Here is an 18,966-nt window from a genome sequence, read left to right on the forward strand (position 1 = left end):
ATGGGCCCCCACCCTCAATGCTCATTACCCAGTGTCCTACAGAGATATCTTCCTTGCACCCCTGCCATGAGGGACTTGCAGGCAGCTGAGCAAACCCAGCTCTCTGCCTCGCCTCATCCATGCTGTGCTCCAGCCCTGACCATGCAGGTGGCCTCCACAGGTCTCACTCCTGTGGGTCAATGTCTGTGTGGCACTGGGGAGTCCAGTGCTCCTGACATGGTCTCACAACACCCTTGATCCCCTCAGGCTTGGGGTGGCTGATAAAGAGAAGCAGCATCAAAAGCCACTCTGATCTGGGGGAAGGACTCACCTCATTGAAGTGGGCATCCTGCGTGGCTGTCAGTCCAAAGCCACGCTGCCGGCTCTCAAAGGCCATAAGGCGGGACAGCAGGCGGAAAGTGATGTGCACGTCATTGCCAAAGTAGTGGTCCATGTGGTCCGTCACGGCCCGGAGCCGGTGGGCCAGCTTCTTGGCTTCAATTGTGTTGAGCTCAGTCTCGTTCCTCTCCAAGCCTTCCAGCTGCCAGTAGGGAGAAAGGAAGGGATTGAACAATTAAGCAGGCTCCTCACTGGGAAACTGGGATGCTGCAGGCCCTGCTGGACCAAGAGATTATTTTTGAAACCATGGCACAAGCCATGGACACTCACAGTGGTGGTCACTAGAACAGGGAGCATATCTGGTGGACAACCAGCCTCCAGCAACACACCAGGGGTTGCACTGGCCCAGCTAACCACAACAAAGGCCAAGGAGATGAAAGAACAGGGCAAACATCTAGCGATACTTCCCTGGAAACTCTCCTGGCTTCAGTTACAATTCAGCCTAGAAGCAAGTGTTTAATAAACTTGCCTGGATATTTCAAAGGGATTTGTCACTGACAGAGTCTGGGGGCTACAGATGTCCCACAGAGCAGACATCCCACCAGCTTCAAACAATTCAGCCCTCCTCAGGGTTATTTGTTTTCCTCTCAAATACTGGGGCAGGACACAGGTCGCTTCTGATGGGGTCACTCAAAAGATTCAACTAAACCAAAGTGAACTTCAGCTCAGACCAGTGCTCCCACAGGATGGGTTTGGGGACAGGAGATGAGAAGAGAAAGGTGCCGAGCACTGTGGCAAAGCCCTCCCCTACTCCAGGTGCTCAATGAGAGCTGAGCTCTTTGAAACCCGACTGTGAGCCCTTGTTTGTATGGCTCCTGCCCTGTCAGGGCTGCAGAGCTGAGAGGGGATTACCAGCATGGAGAGCTCCTTGAAGGCAGGCGAAGTGCAGTTGAAAAGATCTGGCTCCAGCCAGCCCTTCTCCTCATCACAGTGTCTGATGGCTGCACCTAAAACCGGGAGGAAGGGCATGTCTGAAATTCAGCAAGGGATACATGGCTCCCCTGCTGCATCCCCCCAGCAGGGACTCTCTGTACCAGTTAATCCCAAAGAGCAGCGCCAGCAAGCGATGGGGAGGGCCTGTAACACCCCAGGGCTGCCCTCCTGCTTTGCACCAGTGCAATCCATTCCACCCTTGGTCTGCATCACCTCAGCAAGCTGCTGCCATCCCCTCCCTCCAGGAGCTGGGTTCCTCTGTGTGCTTCTGGGCTGCATCACACCAGGTGCCATCACACAGAATTGCAAAGAGGAATAAGTGACATGGCAGGGCTCAGGCTGGAGAAGCCTCCGGCTGCTGGTGGGGACATGTCTGTGTCCTTAGGGCACATGTGACCCCAAACTACTGAAGCCCATGCATCTCTAGGCATCCCCTGGCTGACAGCCTGCAATGCCTGCTAAGGTCCTGCCTCTCTCTACAGGGCAAAGTCACATCAGGATGACAACACCCCTGCTGTGGGGCTGGCAAACCCGCCCCAGAGATGAGCCCCTGCAGTTGAGTGGGATGGAGGAGTGGGATGGGGGATCCCCCATCCAGCAGTGTGGGTTCAATACCCAGCGGAAGACCCTGGTCCCTGGCTGAGGTGCAAGCACTACTGCACAGCAATGGAGATACCAGCAATGAATGGGATCAGCTGTTAACCACCACCAAAAGTGCTGCTGAAGCCAACACGGACAGCAGTGTCCTGGGCTGGGAGTGTCACCACACACACTTTGAGCAAGAGGAACCCGGACAACCCCAGTGTAGCTGGCAGGACTGTGGACCAGGCCCTCCCGGGGAGGGCACCAGGGCACAGGAGCCTACCCAGGTGCCCATGGCTGGGAGAGGGCAGCAGCATGGCCAGAGCACAGAGAGGGAGCCTGGAGCAGACTCCAGTTGATGCTCAGAAAAGCCTCAGTGACTATCGTGTCCCCTCCCACCATTTCCAGCTCCCAGCTGTCCTCTGCAAGCACCTTTCCCCCAGCTGCAGAAGCACAGGGACCGGTGCCATTGCAGCTGGGAGCAGGGAGAACAAAGAAACCTCCACACTGCTGGCCCTCCCCCAGCAGAGAACAGGGATCAGCTCAGCTGCAGATCTGGGCAGGATCCAGCTGCCAGGTTCCTCTGCCTCCCCCTGCCAGCCAGGCAGAGGGAACAGGACCTTGTGCTGTGCATGCCCATCAGTTCCTGCCCCCATCCTACTGCCCCCCCCTGCTCAAACAGCTCCCTCTTTCCTCCACCCCACAGCCATTCCTCCATGGCCTTCCTGGCCTCACCAGCCATTGCTCTTCACCAGCTCCTTCCCCTCCCAGCCTAAGCAAGCAGGTACCAGCCCGAGAGAGCCAGCATCCATCCCAGCCGGGGAGCAGAGAGCGGACCTGCCCAGAGCCAACGCTGCAGGCTCAGGACTGCGGGTGGCAGGGGCTGCATGCGGCTGCAGCCAAGTCTGTGCTGGTTAGTGTGCTGGGAGCAGGGAAGAGCATGTAGGAGCGGTGAGGCCAGGCAAAGCATTGGGAAGACACTCGGCAGCTCCAGAAGCAGCAGGGAAAGCGCAGGGGTGTGCAGGGTGCCAGGCAGGAAGCAGGGAGGGAAAGCCGCGGGGTGCAGCCCTTACAGCACAGGGGGAAGGAGATGGGAACAACCTTACCTGCACCCCTCAAGCCTGAGCACGGAGGGCGAAAGAACCGGGGAGAGAAGCGACAACAGTTAGGAGCCGAACCTGCCTCCTCCTGGGGCGAACGGCTGGAGAAGGACAGGGTTTGTATTGTCCCCTGGGGCTTGCGCTGCCCTACAGTCCCAGACACCCTGCTCACTCCTTTGCCATCACCCAGGACGGCCTCCTCCAGCTCGGGACGTTGACTCCTACCCGAGACACTCACCTAATGGCACGCTGTGCCCTGCTCCCCTCACAGTGCACACCGAGGATGGGGCCGGCAGAGACACAGCAAGGCGCTGCGGGCACCGAGCTGCTGTGCCAGGCCTAACCCCAGCCTCAAGCCCGCTGAAACCAAACAGCAGCGGGGAGAAGGTGGGGACTGAGGCCGAGGGTTCAGCACAGTCCCAGGGCTGGGTGATGGGCCTAGACCCCACAGCCTGTTCCCAGCCCCGTGGCCAGCCCCCTCTACTCTCCCCCAGGCTATGGCATTTTCTCCTTCAACTTCCTTCTCCCAGCCCTCAAGCCCAGCTAAATGGGACTGGGACAGCACAAGAACAGAGTGATATTGCTGAGGCTGCTACAGCCCCTGGGAAGACAGCCAGGCTGCCCCCTCCCCTCCCCATCACATCCCCCACTCACCCAAAGAGCCTTTGGGACACAGCACTGCAGCTGAGAAGCCAAACTTGGTCTGGGGCCACCACACACCTGCCTTCAGGCTTTTGGGGCAGCCGTCGTAGAGCACTATGGAGACACACACGCCAAGGGGCTGGTCACAGGGGGAGGCCACTGACGCCAAGCCCCACGGCACCAGTTCCCCACCGTGCCCACACTCACCCTCGCAGCCACTGGGCGTCACCTCGGCAAAAGGGCTGTCGCAGCTATTGCACTGGCGCCCGATGACCCCGGGCCGACAGTGGCACCGGCCCGTCTCCTTGTCGCAGGAGCGTGAGGTGGACCCCACGGGGTAGCAGTCGCAAGGCAGGCAGGTGTCGCTGCCTTTGGGGCGGTAGTGGAAGTCCTGGGGGGAGAAAGGGACAGCTATCGGACAGCCCATCAGGACAGCAGCTGAGGCCGGCACCTGGGGAACCACTGGAGCCAGGGCAGAGAAGGGCCAGGCTCTCCTGATTTTGCAAGCACCCCCACTGCCCCCATCGTCACCGTGCTGGGGCAGGAGGGCTGCACAGAAGAGCCGAGTGGGGATCCAGCCCAGAAGCGGGCACACAAAGGCAGGCCTGGGCAGGTGCCAGGCCTTTGGAGGGAACAAGAAACAGCACCAAGGATGAGCAGGGCTCCAGGCAAGCCATGGGCCACGTCCCCATGGGCACAGCTGCCCCTCACCTTGCAGTGGCACTGCCCGTTGGTTTTATTGCAGTCGGGGTCAAAGCCCTTGTTCACATCACAGTTACAGGGCCCGCAGGTGGGGTTCCCCCACCAGCCCTTCGGACACTGCTGGTCCATCCTAGGGAGAGAAATACCTCTGCTGTTACAACAACCAAATCCCCCAGGCCTTCTCCTCCCAGCAGCCCAGCTGTTCAGCAGCTCCAAGGACCTGGCTGGCACTGAGAGGTCCCTGGTCACGTAGCCAAGATGAGAGGGCAGCACAGAGCCAGGCACGGAGGCCATGGCCCTGCCCTGTGCCCCGCATCTCACCTGTGCTCGCAGTATTGCCCAAAAAAGTTCCCTCCGCACTCGCACACGTAGCCCAGGGGTGAGCCTGGCTTGCGGCGACACACCGACTTGTTCTTGCAGGGGTTGAGGTGACACACATCCACGCAGTCCCCTCCGTAGTACCCTGAGGTGTGGACAGAGAGCACCATGTAAAGCAAGCACCTTCCCCTTGAGAGGTGCCAGAGCACCAAGGAGTGGATTCAGGGGGCTCAGGAGGGATTCTGAAAAATTAATGTGTGTCTGACAGGGATGTGACTTGCCCAAGGGACAGACAGGAGAGCAGTCACAGGCCAGGAAGAAGCCACATGGGGAGAGGAGAAGACAGACACATGTGGAGAGCAGAAGGGTGGCAGGGCACTGCAGGCCCTACCTGGCTGGCAGACGCAGGAGTAGCTCTGCCACTCATCCTTGCAGACGCTGTTGGCCGGGCAAGGGCTGGAGTCACAGGGGCTCGGCACGCTGCAGCCAGCCTCCACCCGCAGGGCATGGCTGGGCTTGGGCAGCACGGTCCCAGTGATGCTGTCACCCAGTCGCACACCCTGCAATGCAGGCGACAAATTCACAGTGAAGCTAGGACAGGCACATGAGGCTCCAGTCCTCCTGCCCTCCACAAACCCCCAGGGGCAGCCACCCGCTGTCATCCCTGCTGTGTTGATTTATGGCTGCCCTGCAGCACTTCAGAGCCTTGAATGCTCAGAGGGAGTGTCACCACCAGGAGGGATACTGGCAGCAGCTGCCAGGCCTGTGTTTCCACCCCTCCATGTAACAGACCCGCTGGAAAGGGAAGGCTCAGAGCAATCGACTCACCTGTATGCAGCCCCTCAGCCCGTTCTGCACCTCGCCAGAGCCCAGGACTCCCCCCACGTGCAGGTGTTTCACCTTCAGGCCATGCAGTTCATTTCCGACAACCACCGTATCCTGCAGAAGGAAAGGGAGTAACATGGGGCAACTGGCATCAGCCCTGCCCCAGTCCTCTCTGAAGGTGCAGGGGCCCAGCCTGGCCCGTGTATGCCAAGCATCCCCCACAGTTCCCGTCCTGGTACCGGGGTCTCAAGCAGCACCTACCTGGTAGAGCCCGAAGTCCAGGGTGAGGGTGATGACGTAGCGCGAGTCTCGCCCACTGTGGACATCCCGCAGCTCCAGCTGGAGGTCGTGCCATCTCCCATCGCTGAGCCGCAGCTGGTCCAGGAGGAGGCTGGTGCTGCGCCCGGACCCCCGGCTCACCATGAAGGAGAGCAGGCCCCCAGCCAGCTGCAGAGAGGGAACCAGCAACGGCAGCAGTGAGCAAAGGCCTCACCAACTCTGGCTGCCTCCAGCCTACCCTCCCTCTGAGGATGGGGAGGGAAACCCAGCCCTGCTAAACACCTCTTCCAGCAACCACCCTCTGCCTGGGCTGGTGTCAACATGGAGGGCAGGGTCCTCCTGATCTCCCGGGGCAGATGGCAGTAGAGGCTGGCGCACAGTGCTGCAGCTGAGGCTGTGGCCCTACCTGGCAGAGCAGGGTGGTGTACTGGCCGGCATGGGCCTGCAGAAGCACCCCGTCTGGCTGGCGTGTCCGAAACGCCAGACCCAGGTACCACGGCACTGAGATCTTCACATCTGTCTTGAAGTCCCAGGTCAGGACACTGTTGCCCTGGAAATAGTGGGCATGGTGCATGGCTGGAAAGGAAAGTGGACGTGAGGAGAAGGGATGGGCACTACACAGGGAGCACTGGATGCAGGGACAACAGAGCTAGTTCACCTCGCACGGACCCCTTACTCTGCTTCCACAGCAACCCCCGCAGTCTTGCACGTACCCACCCTGCCCACACCCAGCAGCGCCCGCTCACTCACGGTGGCGGCAGTCTTTGCCCCCGAAGCCAACAGGACAGAGGCAGGAGTAGGTCCCCCAGCTGACAGAGCAGGTGCCGCCGTTCTTGCAGGGGCTGGAGTCGCAGAATGTGTGCTTGGCATGGCAGCCTGGAGGTAATCAATGTCACCCACATCAGCCTCGACCTGCTCACCACCTCCCCCCAGCCCACACGGAGAGGCACCACTGCCCACCAGCCCTTTCCCTGGTTGCCAGAGGGGGAAGCCCAGCTGCTCAGTCTCTCTGCACAGCCTGGCAGTGCTGCTGCGTGAGCAGGAGATGCTATTCCCAGGGCAGGGGCTGGCAGGAGCAGAGGCACTGGTACCTGCAGCAGTTCCATTGTTGGCGATGTAGGAGGCCAGATCAATGCGTTTGTTGTCGATGTATAGGTCTCTCATGCATCCCACAAAGTCCCGGTGAGTGACAGGGAAGTTTTCTGGCAGGTTGGGGACCCCTCCGAGGAGCAAGGGACCTGTGAGGTCCAGGGACCTACAAGGACAGAAGCCCAGGGCTTTAAGAGCCACAGCAACCTCAGGCCGACCAGCCGACTCCCCAGCACAAGGGGCTGGGAAGCAGACATCCTTGAGGACAGGCAGACACAGCCAAGGTCCCAGATGTGAAGGGCTGACACTGCAGGGGACCCAAGTGCCCTGCTCCTTTCCCCACCGCAACAGTGCCCAGCAGTCCCCAAGGAACTCACTTCTTCGAGCTGGTCTGCACACCCTCTGCGGCACAGGAGTAGTTCCCGATCTCACTCCCAAACTGCAGGGCCACTGAGGCATCACATTCATCCACTGTCAGGATGGCCACCTTGTCCTTGGAGGGGCCCTGCACTACCCCCAGGGCGCTGACCTTGGGCTGAAACCAAATGCAGGGCGTTAGCAGCACATGTGCCCCCAGACCCAGGCACCCAAAGGCTCACACAACAGCAAGGAAAGGGCCTGAGCATGGCCCACGCACCACTGCACTGCTGGAGGTGTGAGCGAGGCAGGAGGGACATCTCCGGCCAAGCCCAGCAAGCAGCACCAGAGATGGACATGGGCAAGCACACTGCATAGAGTACATTCCTGCAGCCTCCAAGTGTGGTCCTGAGGGTCAATCTCCCCTGCACCTGGCTGTCTGCTCCACTGCACCCATCCCCAAGGGCTGAAAACTACCTCTACCTTCTCTCCACAGCCTCCCCCGTGGGGCAGAGCCAGAGAACAGGAGAGCCAGAGCCGCTCGCTCAAGCCTCACGGGGAGACACCCACACGCACGGGGAGACAGCTGGGGCACACGTACCTTGTTGTAGTAGCGGAGTTGCAGTGTGTGCCACTGCCCATCACTCACACCCCCTGGCAGGTAGGGACTCACCACCGTGCTAGACTCTCCTGCGGAGACAGGGATGATGGGATGCTGAGGGAAGCCAGACAGCCCTCAGACAACACCCGCCCTCCTGCAGGCACCAAGCCTGCTGCGCTGCCAACAACCTCATGCAGGGATGGAGAAGGGCTTCAGGGAGACAAGCTCAGCGTGCCAGCCTCTGCCTGCTGCAGCCTTGCAGCAGGAGTGGGGAGGGGGGAATTGCAGCCCTAGAACCGGTCGCCAGCACCGCAGGATGGCTCCTTTGTCCAGGCAGATTGCCAGGGTGCTGTGGCACCGTGCATCTGGCCCTTGCCAGCCACTCACTGCTGAGCCTTGCCCTGAGGAGACCAGCGCAACCAGAGCTACAGTAGCAGGATGGCCACCAGGCACTGCATGCAGAGGAGAGGGGAGGAACACCGGACCCAGGACGGGAGGGAAGCCCCAGTTGTTAACACAAGGGCCCAGTGCTCCTGGCAGCTCATCCTGACACACCTCGGGGCAGGCAGGATGGGCACAGCAATGGCACAAGGCAGCAGGGATGAGACCGACAGGATAGCAAACACCCTCCCAGGAGGGTCCTCCTCTCCAGACTGGCTCATGGCAAGGCAGGAGGTGAAGCTCGCGGTGACATAACGGGGCAGAACAGCAGTGGAGACCCCAAAAGGGTTTGTGCTCACAACACCCCTGCTGCACTTGCACTCCTAAGCCTAGGGAGAGTCCCGAGACACACACCTGCCTCCTGTGCCATCCACTCACGCTCAGCAACACCTCTCTCAAACCCACCTCCCTTAGCACAGGCTCCATCCAGGCCAGCACCCTGCTCTCCCTGCTCAGCGCAGGCCTTCTCGTAGCTCCCACAGCACAAATCCCACAACAGGCAGGGCCAAGCTTACCTGTGGAGTATTTCAGCTGGACCTGGCCCTGGATGATCTCTACCGCCAGGAAGTCGTGCCTCTCGTTTAGGCGTCCATTGTAGAGCAGAAGGCCGCTGGGCTCCACGGTGCTGAACCTGGGGCAAGGGAGGAAGCGGGAGGGCAGGGTGGGCACAAGGAGCACACGGAGAACCCCACTCTCCTGTGGCATGCACCAGCGTCCCAGCACAGGGACAGGGTGAGACCCGGGCCTGGCCCCAAGTGCAAGCCCAGCTGGGAAGGGGCTGAGAGCTTGATCCAGCAGATGCTTTGGGAGCATGGGGGCCTGGCGTGGAGGCAGAGAGCTGGCAGCAGGGAAGGGCAGAGGCACTGAAGGAAGGGATGAGCTGATGCCAGGGGAGACAGGACAGTGTAGATTCAGAGCCCTTTGGCTAAAGGCACCAGGGCAGCCCCGTGGCAAGGCAAGGCTGGTAACACGGGGGTCTGGAGAGCATCAGCGAGTCCCTGGACAGGCCCCGGGCGCACAAGGTCCACCAGAGCAGGGCCAGGTGAACTGGCAGATGCTGGTGTCCAGTGGAGGAAGGAGAGGACTCACGAGAGGGCGAGGGTGAGGTGGAAGCGCTGGCGCAGGCCCCGGAACATGACGAAGGATCGTGGTGGGAAGGAGCGCGTGGACACCTCGCAGAAGGGTGTTTCGAAGCCGCCTGCCGGGCACTGGCAGTGGAAGCCCCCATCAGCGCCGTTGGTGCAGGTGCCGCCGTTGCGGCACACACCAGGCACGCAGCGCCCCGAGCGGCTGTCCACTTCGCAGTTCTCGCCTGGTGGGGAGCAAGACGAGAGGCTTGGGACACGTCCCGGCCGGGGGGCACGAACGCAGCGCCCACCCATCCACTCCTTGCCCTAGAAGTGCAGACCTCAGCCTGGGTTTGGGGCAGGAGTTTGTGGGGCAGCTGGGGGCAGGCAAAATCTGTGACAACCCAGGTGTCACCCAGGTGTTCCCCACAGTAGCCAGAAAACTAGCTACCACCGCCGGCCCTGCAGCAAGAGCCGCTGGGCTGGATGGGATGCCAGCTCTGGCTGAAGGGGCAAGTTTGGACCCAGGATGGGATGGGAATGGGACAGGAGGGGACTGGCCACAGCTGGGCTGCACAGTCCTAAGGATGGAGAGGCAAGGACAAGCTCAGGGAAGTCCTGGCAATGCTGAAAGTGCCTCCTTGGGCACTGCCACCACACAGGCCTGGGACGGGCATCGCAGTCCTGGCTCTGGGGTATGGGGACAGCCCAGCACCACTGAGCTCCCCTGCCAATAGCTATGAAAGTCTCATAACAGCACCAGGAGCCTCCTAACCCTGCATGCAGGCTCTGACATAGGAGCAAAACCCAAGTGGAAACCAGCCAGATGAGGGCTTGCACCTTGCTGGCACCGGTAATGGGGATGCCCCAAGCCAGCTCAGCAGTGCAGTGCAGTGCAGGGGGTCTGGCCAGCCCCTTTTCCCGCGCTGTTCTCACAGCATGCAGGGAACCACTCAGCTGCCGTCCTGCACCCTGGGCCCTGCTCCCATTACTTGCTCCATGGCACGCAAAGAGGATGAGAAGACAGCATGAAGTGACAGGGAAACGAGCTCATTAACCCTTCTGCTAATGGCTGTTCACGCTTCAAATGCTGGGGGTTAATTACCACTGACTCTGCTTATCTCACCAGGAGCCACCAACAGGAGAGTGGCTCCAAGGCAGCCATCTGCTGCCGCGCTCCCTTCCAGCAGGGAGGGCAAGGCAGAGGCTCCCTTCCCAGTAGCCACAGGCCACCTTCCCTCACGCCCAGGTTGCCAGTGGCCAGGCATGGGTCTCCACAGCCTGTTGGGGACTTGTGGCAACAAGACACTGGCCGGCGCAAGGATTCCCCTCACGGCTGGGACCAGATCTGCCTGGATCGGATCCTGCCTGTTGGGGCAGCTAGGGCCAGCCTCCCCTTCTGTTTTGGGTGGGCAGCAGCTCACCCACCGCACATGGGGCCAGCGTGGGTTCCAGACCTCTGCCAGACCAGCTGAAGACTGGTACAAGCTGAAACCAGTACCTCCAATGGTCCCAGAGCCCATCTCCCCACTGACAGGGGCAGGGCCGAGGAGCCTCCTGTGCCCCAGCCTGGCACGGTCCAGCTTGGTCCCCCTGCTCTGTGAAAAAAGCTGGGAGGTGGTGGCCAGGATGCCCAAGAGCCCTCCATGCCACCTCCCTACAAGACAGATTTCTATGGCAACCTCAGCCCTGCACATCCAGCGCCATGGAAACACGGAGAGGTGGGAGCAGAGCCAGACCTCTGCGGGCAGAGAGGGGCTCTGACACCTGCCGTCCTGCTGGGAAGAGGACCCCACCATGGTGCCGGCAATGCCAAGGGACCCGCTCACCCATCCTCCCGTGGCCCCCAGACCCGGGCACTCACCGCTGAAGTGCTGGCGACAAACGCACGTGTATCCCCCCTCCTTGCGGGTGCAGATCCCGCCGTTCAGGCAGGGGTTGGAGTAGCAGAGGTTGATCTCCGTTTCGCAGTAGTCCCCAGTGAAACCCTGCGGGCAGCGGCACCGCAGGCCAGTGATGGGGTGGATGGGCCGAAAGAGTGTAGAGGGGGAGGCGATGAAGGGGGCTGAGCTGTCGAACTTGAGGACGGAGATGCACTTCATGTAGTTCTGGCAGGGCTCCCGCAGGCAGACGTTGTCGTCAAAGGGCAGCACCTCCAGCATGGAGGCGCCCGTCAGCGCCATGCGCTTCATGTACAGCTGCTCCTGCAGCTCCTCCGAGCTGAAGTAGCGCCCGCCCCGCGGCGCCAGGGCCGAGAAGCTGACGTTGAGCACCGTGCCGCCCACGTCCGTGTCGTTCTGGATGTTGAAGATGAAGATGTCCTCCTTGGGCGTCGCGAGCACGGTGGCCACCCCTTCCAGGAACGTGGACAGCAGCGGGGAGAGGAAGCGCTCCTGCCACATGTTCTCCAGCCGCACCGTGATGCTGTTGGCCAACATGTCCTCCGTGATGATGATCACCCGCAGGACGCACTGCGCCGTCACGCTGTGGATCCCATCTGCGGGAGGGAACAGGGAGATGCTGCAGGTCTTTGCCTGCTGCTTGGAGGGTCTCCTCCTTCCCACCCCAGGGCAGAGCCCTGCACCCCAGTGCAGCCCCCAAAAGGCCCAAGTCCTTGGCTAAGGAAGCTTGGAGCCACAGCCCCGGGGGCTAGCAGGGTGCCACCCGGGCTGGAGGGGGAGCATCGGTGCAGCTGCACCTTCTCCTTATCCTCAGGCTCTCCACTGAGATAACTCTCAGGTTTCCTCCCTGTCCCAGATCTCGGCAGTAAACTGAGCTCTCAGTAACAAAGATGCTGGTGAGATTCGGGCAGAAGGAAGTCCCAGCAGGAGGTTGGGCAAACACAGGAGCCGATGCCAGGGCCCGGGGTGTTTTGCTTCCCCACTGCGCCCTGTCTGCCTCCCCCACGCTGCCTTTCCCTGCGCTCTCCTCCTACTGTTTCCTTCCTCTCTCCTTCAGGGTCTCCAAGGCTTTTGTGCCGTTCTCCCTGCTTCCCCCCTTCTTATCTGCTCCGCATCTCTTCCTCCCTCAGCCCATCTCCGGTTTGTTTAATTCTCTTTAATCTTTATTTTCCTTGGAAACAAACTCCCTCCTCTTGGGACCCTGCACCACACGAGTGATCTCCCAGGCATGAACACAGGAGCATGCCCGCCTACGCTCTCCCCGGACCCTGGCCTTGAGCAGCATCTCACCCCCACGTTAGGCACACTCACGTGCCAGCAGCTCAGGCTGCAGGGGTGCAGGCAGCGCAGCACCAACCTGGACTGGCAACGGTGCAGCTCCCACCACAGCACCCATCCCAGCAGCTATGAGATTTGAGGCCCCCTGCCTCACCCAACCTACCCAGCTCCCAGAAAGCCAACAGATCCTGCTACCTTGGAGGGTCATATCCTGCCGCAAATTAGGAAATACTGGCCAAGATGGGCGCTGGACAGACAGACAGATGTGACCATGTTCCTAATTCCTCCAGGACACCCTGCTACAATCACAGGCAGGCACAGAGCACCCCTCCCAGCAAGACAGACTGTAATTACCCCAGCTGGGGACCCACCAGGCAGCAAGCCCCATACCTTGCTCAGATAAAACACCCACCGGTCCCTTCCAGAGCACAATTGCACCAGCCCACCCCCCTTTGCTGGGGCTGTCGCTCTTCCCCCTGTCTGCCCAGGCAGAAGTTTGGGCAGCGGTTTTATTTTTCAGCCATTAACTCTCCTTTCCACATGACCCCAGTCAGTGGCTTTGCCAGTAGGTATCCCACAAAGCAGCCTGCCAATGTCCCCCTCCCTCAGGCCACCCCAGGCACCTTTGCTAGCCGCTTTGGCTGGGGAACCCGGAGGGAGAAGCCTGCCTGCTGCTCCAGGACACCTCCGGTCTCCCAGTCCCTCTCCTCCTGGGCTCTCCACTCCCAGCACAGGCTCCAGCAGGCAAAGCCAGCCTTCAGCATGACGAAGCAAGGACTGCGCCAACCTCTGCGGCCCCAGAAACGCTCAATGAGGCTCATCAAGAACCTCACTGCTCCTGGTGAAATGGGACGATCCGCTTTCCAGCCCATTGCCAGCACCCCAACACTGGTGCCCCACAGATGTTGGCAGCACACAGCTGTTGCCTGCTGTTCCCATCTCTCACCCCACATCTACCTGAGAGCCCCAAACCCCAACGTTTTCTTGGAAGCCTGGCTCTCATCACCATACCAAGACAACATTTACATCAGCACATCTCAACGGTGACTCCCAGGACTATTCCTGGGTACCAAGCCTTGCTGTAACATCCCCTACATGTGACCAATAAGTGGCAAATGCAAGCCACCCCCTTCCCCAGGGATACTGGGTTTGCCTGCTTATATGCCTGTCTGCAGGCAAGGCCACCCGAACGACAGGTGAGGAGTTTTCTGGGATGCTTCCCTTTCCCTATCTGCCATGCTGACCGCTGGCTGGTAAATCAGCATCCTGGCAGGTAAATCGGCTCCACGGAGACAGCCTCATGCATCCTCTCCTGGGCATCTGTGTCAGGTTCAACACTCTGGGCCCCAATTTAAATGCTGACATGGGAGATGGGCTTGTGAAAAGGTAGACAGGAAGGTGGATCTCACTTCAAGGGAAGAGAGGCTAAAGCAAAGATGCCCCCAGCATCACAGAGGGCAGCCCCCAATCTGCCTCACCCCAGCCCTCACCCATCCTCCAGCACACACTGGTGTGGGTAAACCAGGCACCCAAGGCTGGGCTGCTCAGGCTCTGTCCCTTCAGCTCGCAGCCAGAAAGCTGAAGGACGAGCCCTCAGCAGCTCTGGCTGTTCACAGTCCAGAGGGCAGCCGTGTGTGTTATAACCAAGCACACCGGTGTGACCACCCTGTTAGAAGGACCTTGCACCTTTCAAAGGTGCCACGGTCCAGTCTAGCCCGCAGTGGCCCCGGAGGGACCACAGTGCATTACTGGTATGAACACAGGAAAGCTGCTCGTTCCCTCACACACTCTAATCTCTGCCCCTCTCCCGGCCTGGGAGACACGGGTGTGACACCACCCTGTGCTGTTCAGAGCAGGGAGGGGATGCACAGTCTTCAAGGTGATCCTGTCCTCAGCCGTGCGAAGGCGCAGCACAGCCCTGTGCCACTGCACCTCCCCTGCCCGCCCTTCCAAATGGCACATAACTGCACGGCACATCTCCCGCACACAGATGTAACCTGGGCAGCTGCTCAAATGAGCGTTTCTACCAGAACGCGCAGGACTGACTAACAGACCGTACCGTTGCCACCAGGCAGCCCTGGCCAGCCTATGCTGAGGCCACTTGCGAAACAAGCCTGGCAAACTCAGCCAGACCCTGCTCAGCACTGCTTCATCTCCTGCAACCCAGTGCAAGGTGGCATGAGGGGCAGCAGGGTTCCAGGCACCCTGGTCAGTCCCAGCCCCAACAAGGGCCAGGGGTGTAAATGCCAGCCCCCCATCCGCTACCCGTGCCCCAGCTCCAAGCCCCATGTGCAAAGCTGCCTTTACTGTTCCTCTCTTCCCATGGCTGCTGCGCTGCAAAGCCTTTTAATTTCCCCCAGCCCCGTTTGAAGTTTGCAGTACAGGAGGATTTAAAGATTGAAATGCCTCCCTTTTTTCCCCCTCTCTCTTCTATTCTTCAGAAGGTGAAAGCTTTCTGGCGACCCTGCAAATTCCCGTGCAAGCACCAGCCTGCGCACCGGGGCTGGTGCTCTGGAGATAAGGCTCGCACCGGGCTGGGGGAGCAGCAGTGCCAGTACAGTCACCCAGGAGCTAATCTCCTGGGGGAAGGGGGGTTGCTTCTCTCTGAAATCAAACTGCTCCCACCCCGTATAGAAGCAAGGTGAGAAACGACCCCTCTGTGTGACAACCTGCTGGCTCCGACATGGAGGGCAGCATGAGCAGTGGTTACCAAACAGCTCTGTCCAGCACCTGGCTGGATGTGCCAGGGGATTTAGACCTGTCTGGGCTCGGCGCAAGGAACTGGCATCGTCACCTGTGTCCCCCAAGGCATCTTTCTCTGCAAGACGCTCATGGGCTGCAGAGATCACCCAGCCCTGGGGAGGCAGGAGTGAGCAAAAAGCCACAATCCTCGCTCAGCCATACTTGGCATAAGATGCTTCCCAAGCCACCAGCAACCTGGCATCCCTCCCTGAGGGACCACCCGCTGCGGCAGCACCCTGGGATGCCACCGCTTTGACACCAGCTCCCTTCTCAGTGGGAAGCTGTGCCGTGTCCCTGCTCCCTCTCCTCTCCCTTTGTCCCCTCCTCGCAGTTCGCCTCTTTGACCAAGGCAAGTACGAGCTCGGTTTGAGCCCAGCTGCCTCCCCCTCTCCTCTCTCCGGCTCATGGTTCACCCAGAAGCAGCCATGAGGCCCAGAGGACAGCTCTCGCTCTCCCCAAGGGCTGCTCAGTGCCCAGCAATAGGCAGGCAGACATCTGCCTGATTTATGGCTGTTGTTAGGCCTTGGCTGATGCGATGCTGAGTCCTGGGGCAGACTGGAGGCCAGCAATGCCTCTCAGGAGCAAGGATGCTGTGGCCGGGTAATAAGGTGGGCTGCAGGGTGCCTGACACCTTTAGCATTGCCCAGCCCACGGCAGGAAAGCCCAGGTGCCCCTTTCCCAGTTCCCCACAGCAATGTGGAGCCCAGCCCTGGCCCCACAGCCCTCCTCAATAAGGTCCCCCATAATACACTGTCCCACCTCAGCATTACAGCCAGGGCTGCCTCCCCCCTCAGCTCCGTGCAAGGGGAAGCAGATGGTTAAGAGAATGACCTGCTGCAAACAGGGTGGAAAAAAAAAAAAAAAGCTACCAAAAGAAAGCCCAAAGCTGGCTGGAGGCACTGACCCCCCCTGGGAGGCATTTTAATCACGAATGCTCAGCCCTTCTGATTAAATCCTGTGGCTGGAGAGCTGGTGCCTGGTGAATATTCATGCAGCAGAACGAGGAGCCCCAGAAACATGCCTACAGGGAAAGGAACAGGGAGAAGGGATGTGAGCGGCTCTAACCCCTGTGCTGGGCAGCACCAGGTCACTGTGTTTGCACTTCCAGGACTGACAATTACCAGCTTCAAAAGCAGCGAAGCTACAGAAAGAGGAGCTCCAGCCGGAGAGCATGATGGGCAGCAGGTTCCTCCCGGGGAGCTATGCTGTCAGCCTGGGAATGGAGCTCCAGGCCTGCACTGGAAACCTCTTGGGGGGGGAGCAGGACTGCTGACTGCTGCCCAAGGGTCTCCTGGGTCTGCCAGGGCAAGGGCCCATCTCTCCTGTCCCCCTGTGCTGCCAGAGGCTCTCCTGATCCCCGGGCAGCACCCCAGCCCGCCATGCGGCACTAGGCATGGGCTCCAGCCAACGCTCCCAACCCAAGGGCCCTGGAGTCACTAGCAGAGGTTCTTCTTCCCCTACAGCAAACATTTGAGCCTTCAGTCTGCCAGGGAGCTCCAGGGATTGGGAAGAAGGCAGCTCAGCAAAAACAGCCTCCCTGACCCAGGACCCCCCTCCACTTGGGGTGACCAGGAGCTCAGAAATAGGCTCTGGTGCATCACCGCCTGTCCTCTTCTGGGTGGCAGAGCCAGTGTCCAAGAGACCAAAAGCCACCGCTCTGACTGCAACACCCTGAGCGGCCACCCCAGAGATGGCGAGGGTGCTCTGAGGACAGACGGGGTAGCTTTCACATTTGCAGCTGAGGAGCAGTAAGACACCTCCAGATGGAGAAGCCAGGAAAGGAGGAGACAGGCACAGGTAAGGTGAACATTCCTCACCACCTCTGAAGGGCTTTGGCAGACATCTCAAGATTTTGATGATACTTGACAAGTTAAGAGATCTCAGAAGTAAATCAGACTCCCCTCACCCAGCACAGAATATGAATGTCACTCTCCCGGTAGCTCTAAAGACAGGGACTAAAATATAATAACCAAGATGACTCCAAAACCGTGCACTAAGCAGGAACAGAAATCCTTGTCTCCCACCCTAACTTTGTGGTCAGCACCTCCAGTTGTGATGGACCAACAGGAGAGGAAGCTCCTGAGAGTGGGCTCCTCAAGAAAGGAGAGGCATGCAAGTTCCGAAAGGCCAGGGCAGCCCTGGGACCCTTACCCGGCTTGAAAAGATGGCTCTGGTGTGTTCAGACACAGGAGTCAGGACAAATGTGCCCTAGGGAGGTCCTCCCTGCCAGGCTGGGATTTTAGGTGAGATATCTTGGACAAATGGGTCCCCTCGCCAGGCCAAGCTCCTGGGCTGCAGGCTGAGGGGAGCTGTGTACAAAGAGCTCGAGAGGAACAAGGGTAACGCACCAGCCACAGCTGAGTGCGGCTGAGCCTCCACCCTCGCCACCAGCCCAGCAGCCTGGCCCAGTGAAACCAGTCTGGAATGGTTTAAAGTCAACATGACATCGGTCTCCTACAACGCCCTGATTTCGCACTGTGCTGCTGGCCATGGACACAGCCCTACCACCCCACTGTCTTGCATCCTCGGTGGCCAAAAGCAGTTTTTTAGCAGCCATAGGTGCCCACGTTGTCTGCAAGGAGCTGGGGTCAGTTTTGAGGCCGTCAGTCCCCCTGGAAAGGCACTGGTTTGTGATGGCCCAAGTCTTCCCTGCCTCCTACAAGGGGCTGAGCTGAGAACATATGCAGCTCAGAGGCAGGCAGAAGGGCCCCTCACCCTGTGTTTTAGGGGGATCCAGCCTCGCTCAAAGGGACCATAAAGCTCACAGGCAGGCAGGGAAGCTGCTCTCTCCTTGGATGTGGACCCTCGGGGCACCCACCTAGGTGCTATTGTTGCCTTCCTGCAGGAGGAAGGCGCTCCAGCCCGACGCTGCGCCTGGGCAAACAATGCAGCCGGGTCTGAATGTCCTGGCCGCCAGCTCTGCAAACCCACCTGCCCACCCTCCCCCTGCACACAGCGACAGCATGGGGCCGACGGAGCTGCCAGCTGGGCGGGGGGCTTCAAACAATAAAGATGGAAAAACCAAACCAGACCTCCACCTCCACAGCCACTATCAAAGCCAACAAAAGGCCCGTTTTCTAGTGTCTCACTTCCCTCCCCGGTACGGCTCTTCCCCTTCCATCTTCTCCCCTCCTTCGTGAGCGCACCTCTCCCAGTCTCCCTTCCCGCTGGAAGATGACGACACTCCAATTGCAAGGGCCCCCTCGCCGCGAGGCGGCTCGACGCAGGACTTCGGGACGTGATTGTCTCCTGCCTTTGTGCAGGGTTAAGTGTGTGAGGAGGCAGGGCTCGCATAAACACACTCGGGCAGAAGCTGGAAAGGTCAAAACCACCCCCATCTCCAGCGATGGGCATGTGTGTGCCTGCACCGCTCTCAGCCAGCCCTCTGGTTACAATTAACCCCCAAAGAGCCCCAATCCACTGACGGGCTGGTGCTGGCCATGCAGAATTGCCTTGAACAGGTCTCCTCTTAAAGCCCTCGCTCCATCTTTGAAAGAAATCCTCCTCTCACTGAATAAGCTGGACAGAGAGAAGTAAAAAGGGAGGGCAGCTGTAGCCAAGTGTCAGGGGAGCATCACGATTTAATGTACAGCTCCCCAGGCACTCTCGGTAATTCGGCGCTTGGCCCCTCCAAAGAGGGCTCTTGCCCTCCCTCCCCCGGAGCCGCTCCTTGGTTCAGCGATGGACGGATGCCTCCATTTCAGATCACACATCCGCAAGCAAAGAAAGGC

The 18,966-nt window shown here is 59.9% G+C and overlaps 1 protein-coding gene across 3 annotated transcripts in view; it reads right to left on the reverse strand.

Annotated features, from left to right (window-relative positions):
- The window catches only part of CELSR3 (cadherin EGF LAG seven-pass G-type receptor 3), a 34,750-nt gene that overhangs the window by 11,763 nt on the left and 4,021 nt on the right, over nt 1-18,966 (reverse strand). For 2 of the 3 annotated variants that reach the window (XR_012653884.1, XM_075053531.1), the window contains exons 2-18: nt 11,179-11,811; nt 9,337-9,559; nt 8,763-8,878; nt 7,807-7,895; nt 7,226-7,383; nt 6,851-7,014; nt 6,510-6,635; nt 6,166-6,335; nt 5,742-5,927; nt 5,484-5,594; nt 5,047-5,215; nt 4,659-4,800; nt 4,347-4,467; nt 3,843-4,026; nt 3,648-3,749; nt 1,231-1,325; nt 311-520 (exon numbers count right to left, since the gene is read on the reverse strand). Coding sequence is in view for 1 of the 3 variants with exons in the window: in XM_075053531.1 (XP_074909632.1) it covers nt 311-520; nt 1,231-1,325; nt 3,648-3,749; nt 3,843-4,026; nt 4,347-4,467; nt 4,659-4,800; nt 5,047-5,215; nt 5,484-5,594; nt 5,742-5,927; nt 6,166-6,335; nt 6,510-6,635; nt 6,851-7,014; nt 7,226-7,383; nt 7,807-7,895; nt 8,763-8,878; nt 9,337-9,559; nt 11,179-11,811 (2,999 nt within the window). In the remaining 2 variants the exon portion in view is untranslated. Of the gene's footprint in view, nt 1-310; nt 521-1,230; nt 1,326-2,999; nt 3,015-3,647; nt 3,750-3,842; nt 4,027-4,346; nt 4,468-4,658; nt 4,801-5,046; nt 5,216-5,483; nt 5,595-5,741; nt 5,928-6,165; nt 6,336-6,509; nt 6,636-6,850; nt 7,015-7,225; nt 7,384-7,806; nt 7,896-8,762; nt 8,879-9,336; nt 9,560-11,178; nt 11,812-18,966 lie in introns of all 3 variants that reach the window. The other variant, XR_012653883.1, reaches the window with a different exon arrangement.

This window comes from Buteo buteo, chromosome 21, assembly GCF_964188355.1.
Source record: "Buteo buteo chromosome 21, bButBut1.hap1.1, whole genome shotgun sequence".
Lineage (NCBI taxonomy): Eukaryota > Metazoa > Chordata > Aves > Accipitriformes > Accipitridae > Buteo > Buteo buteo.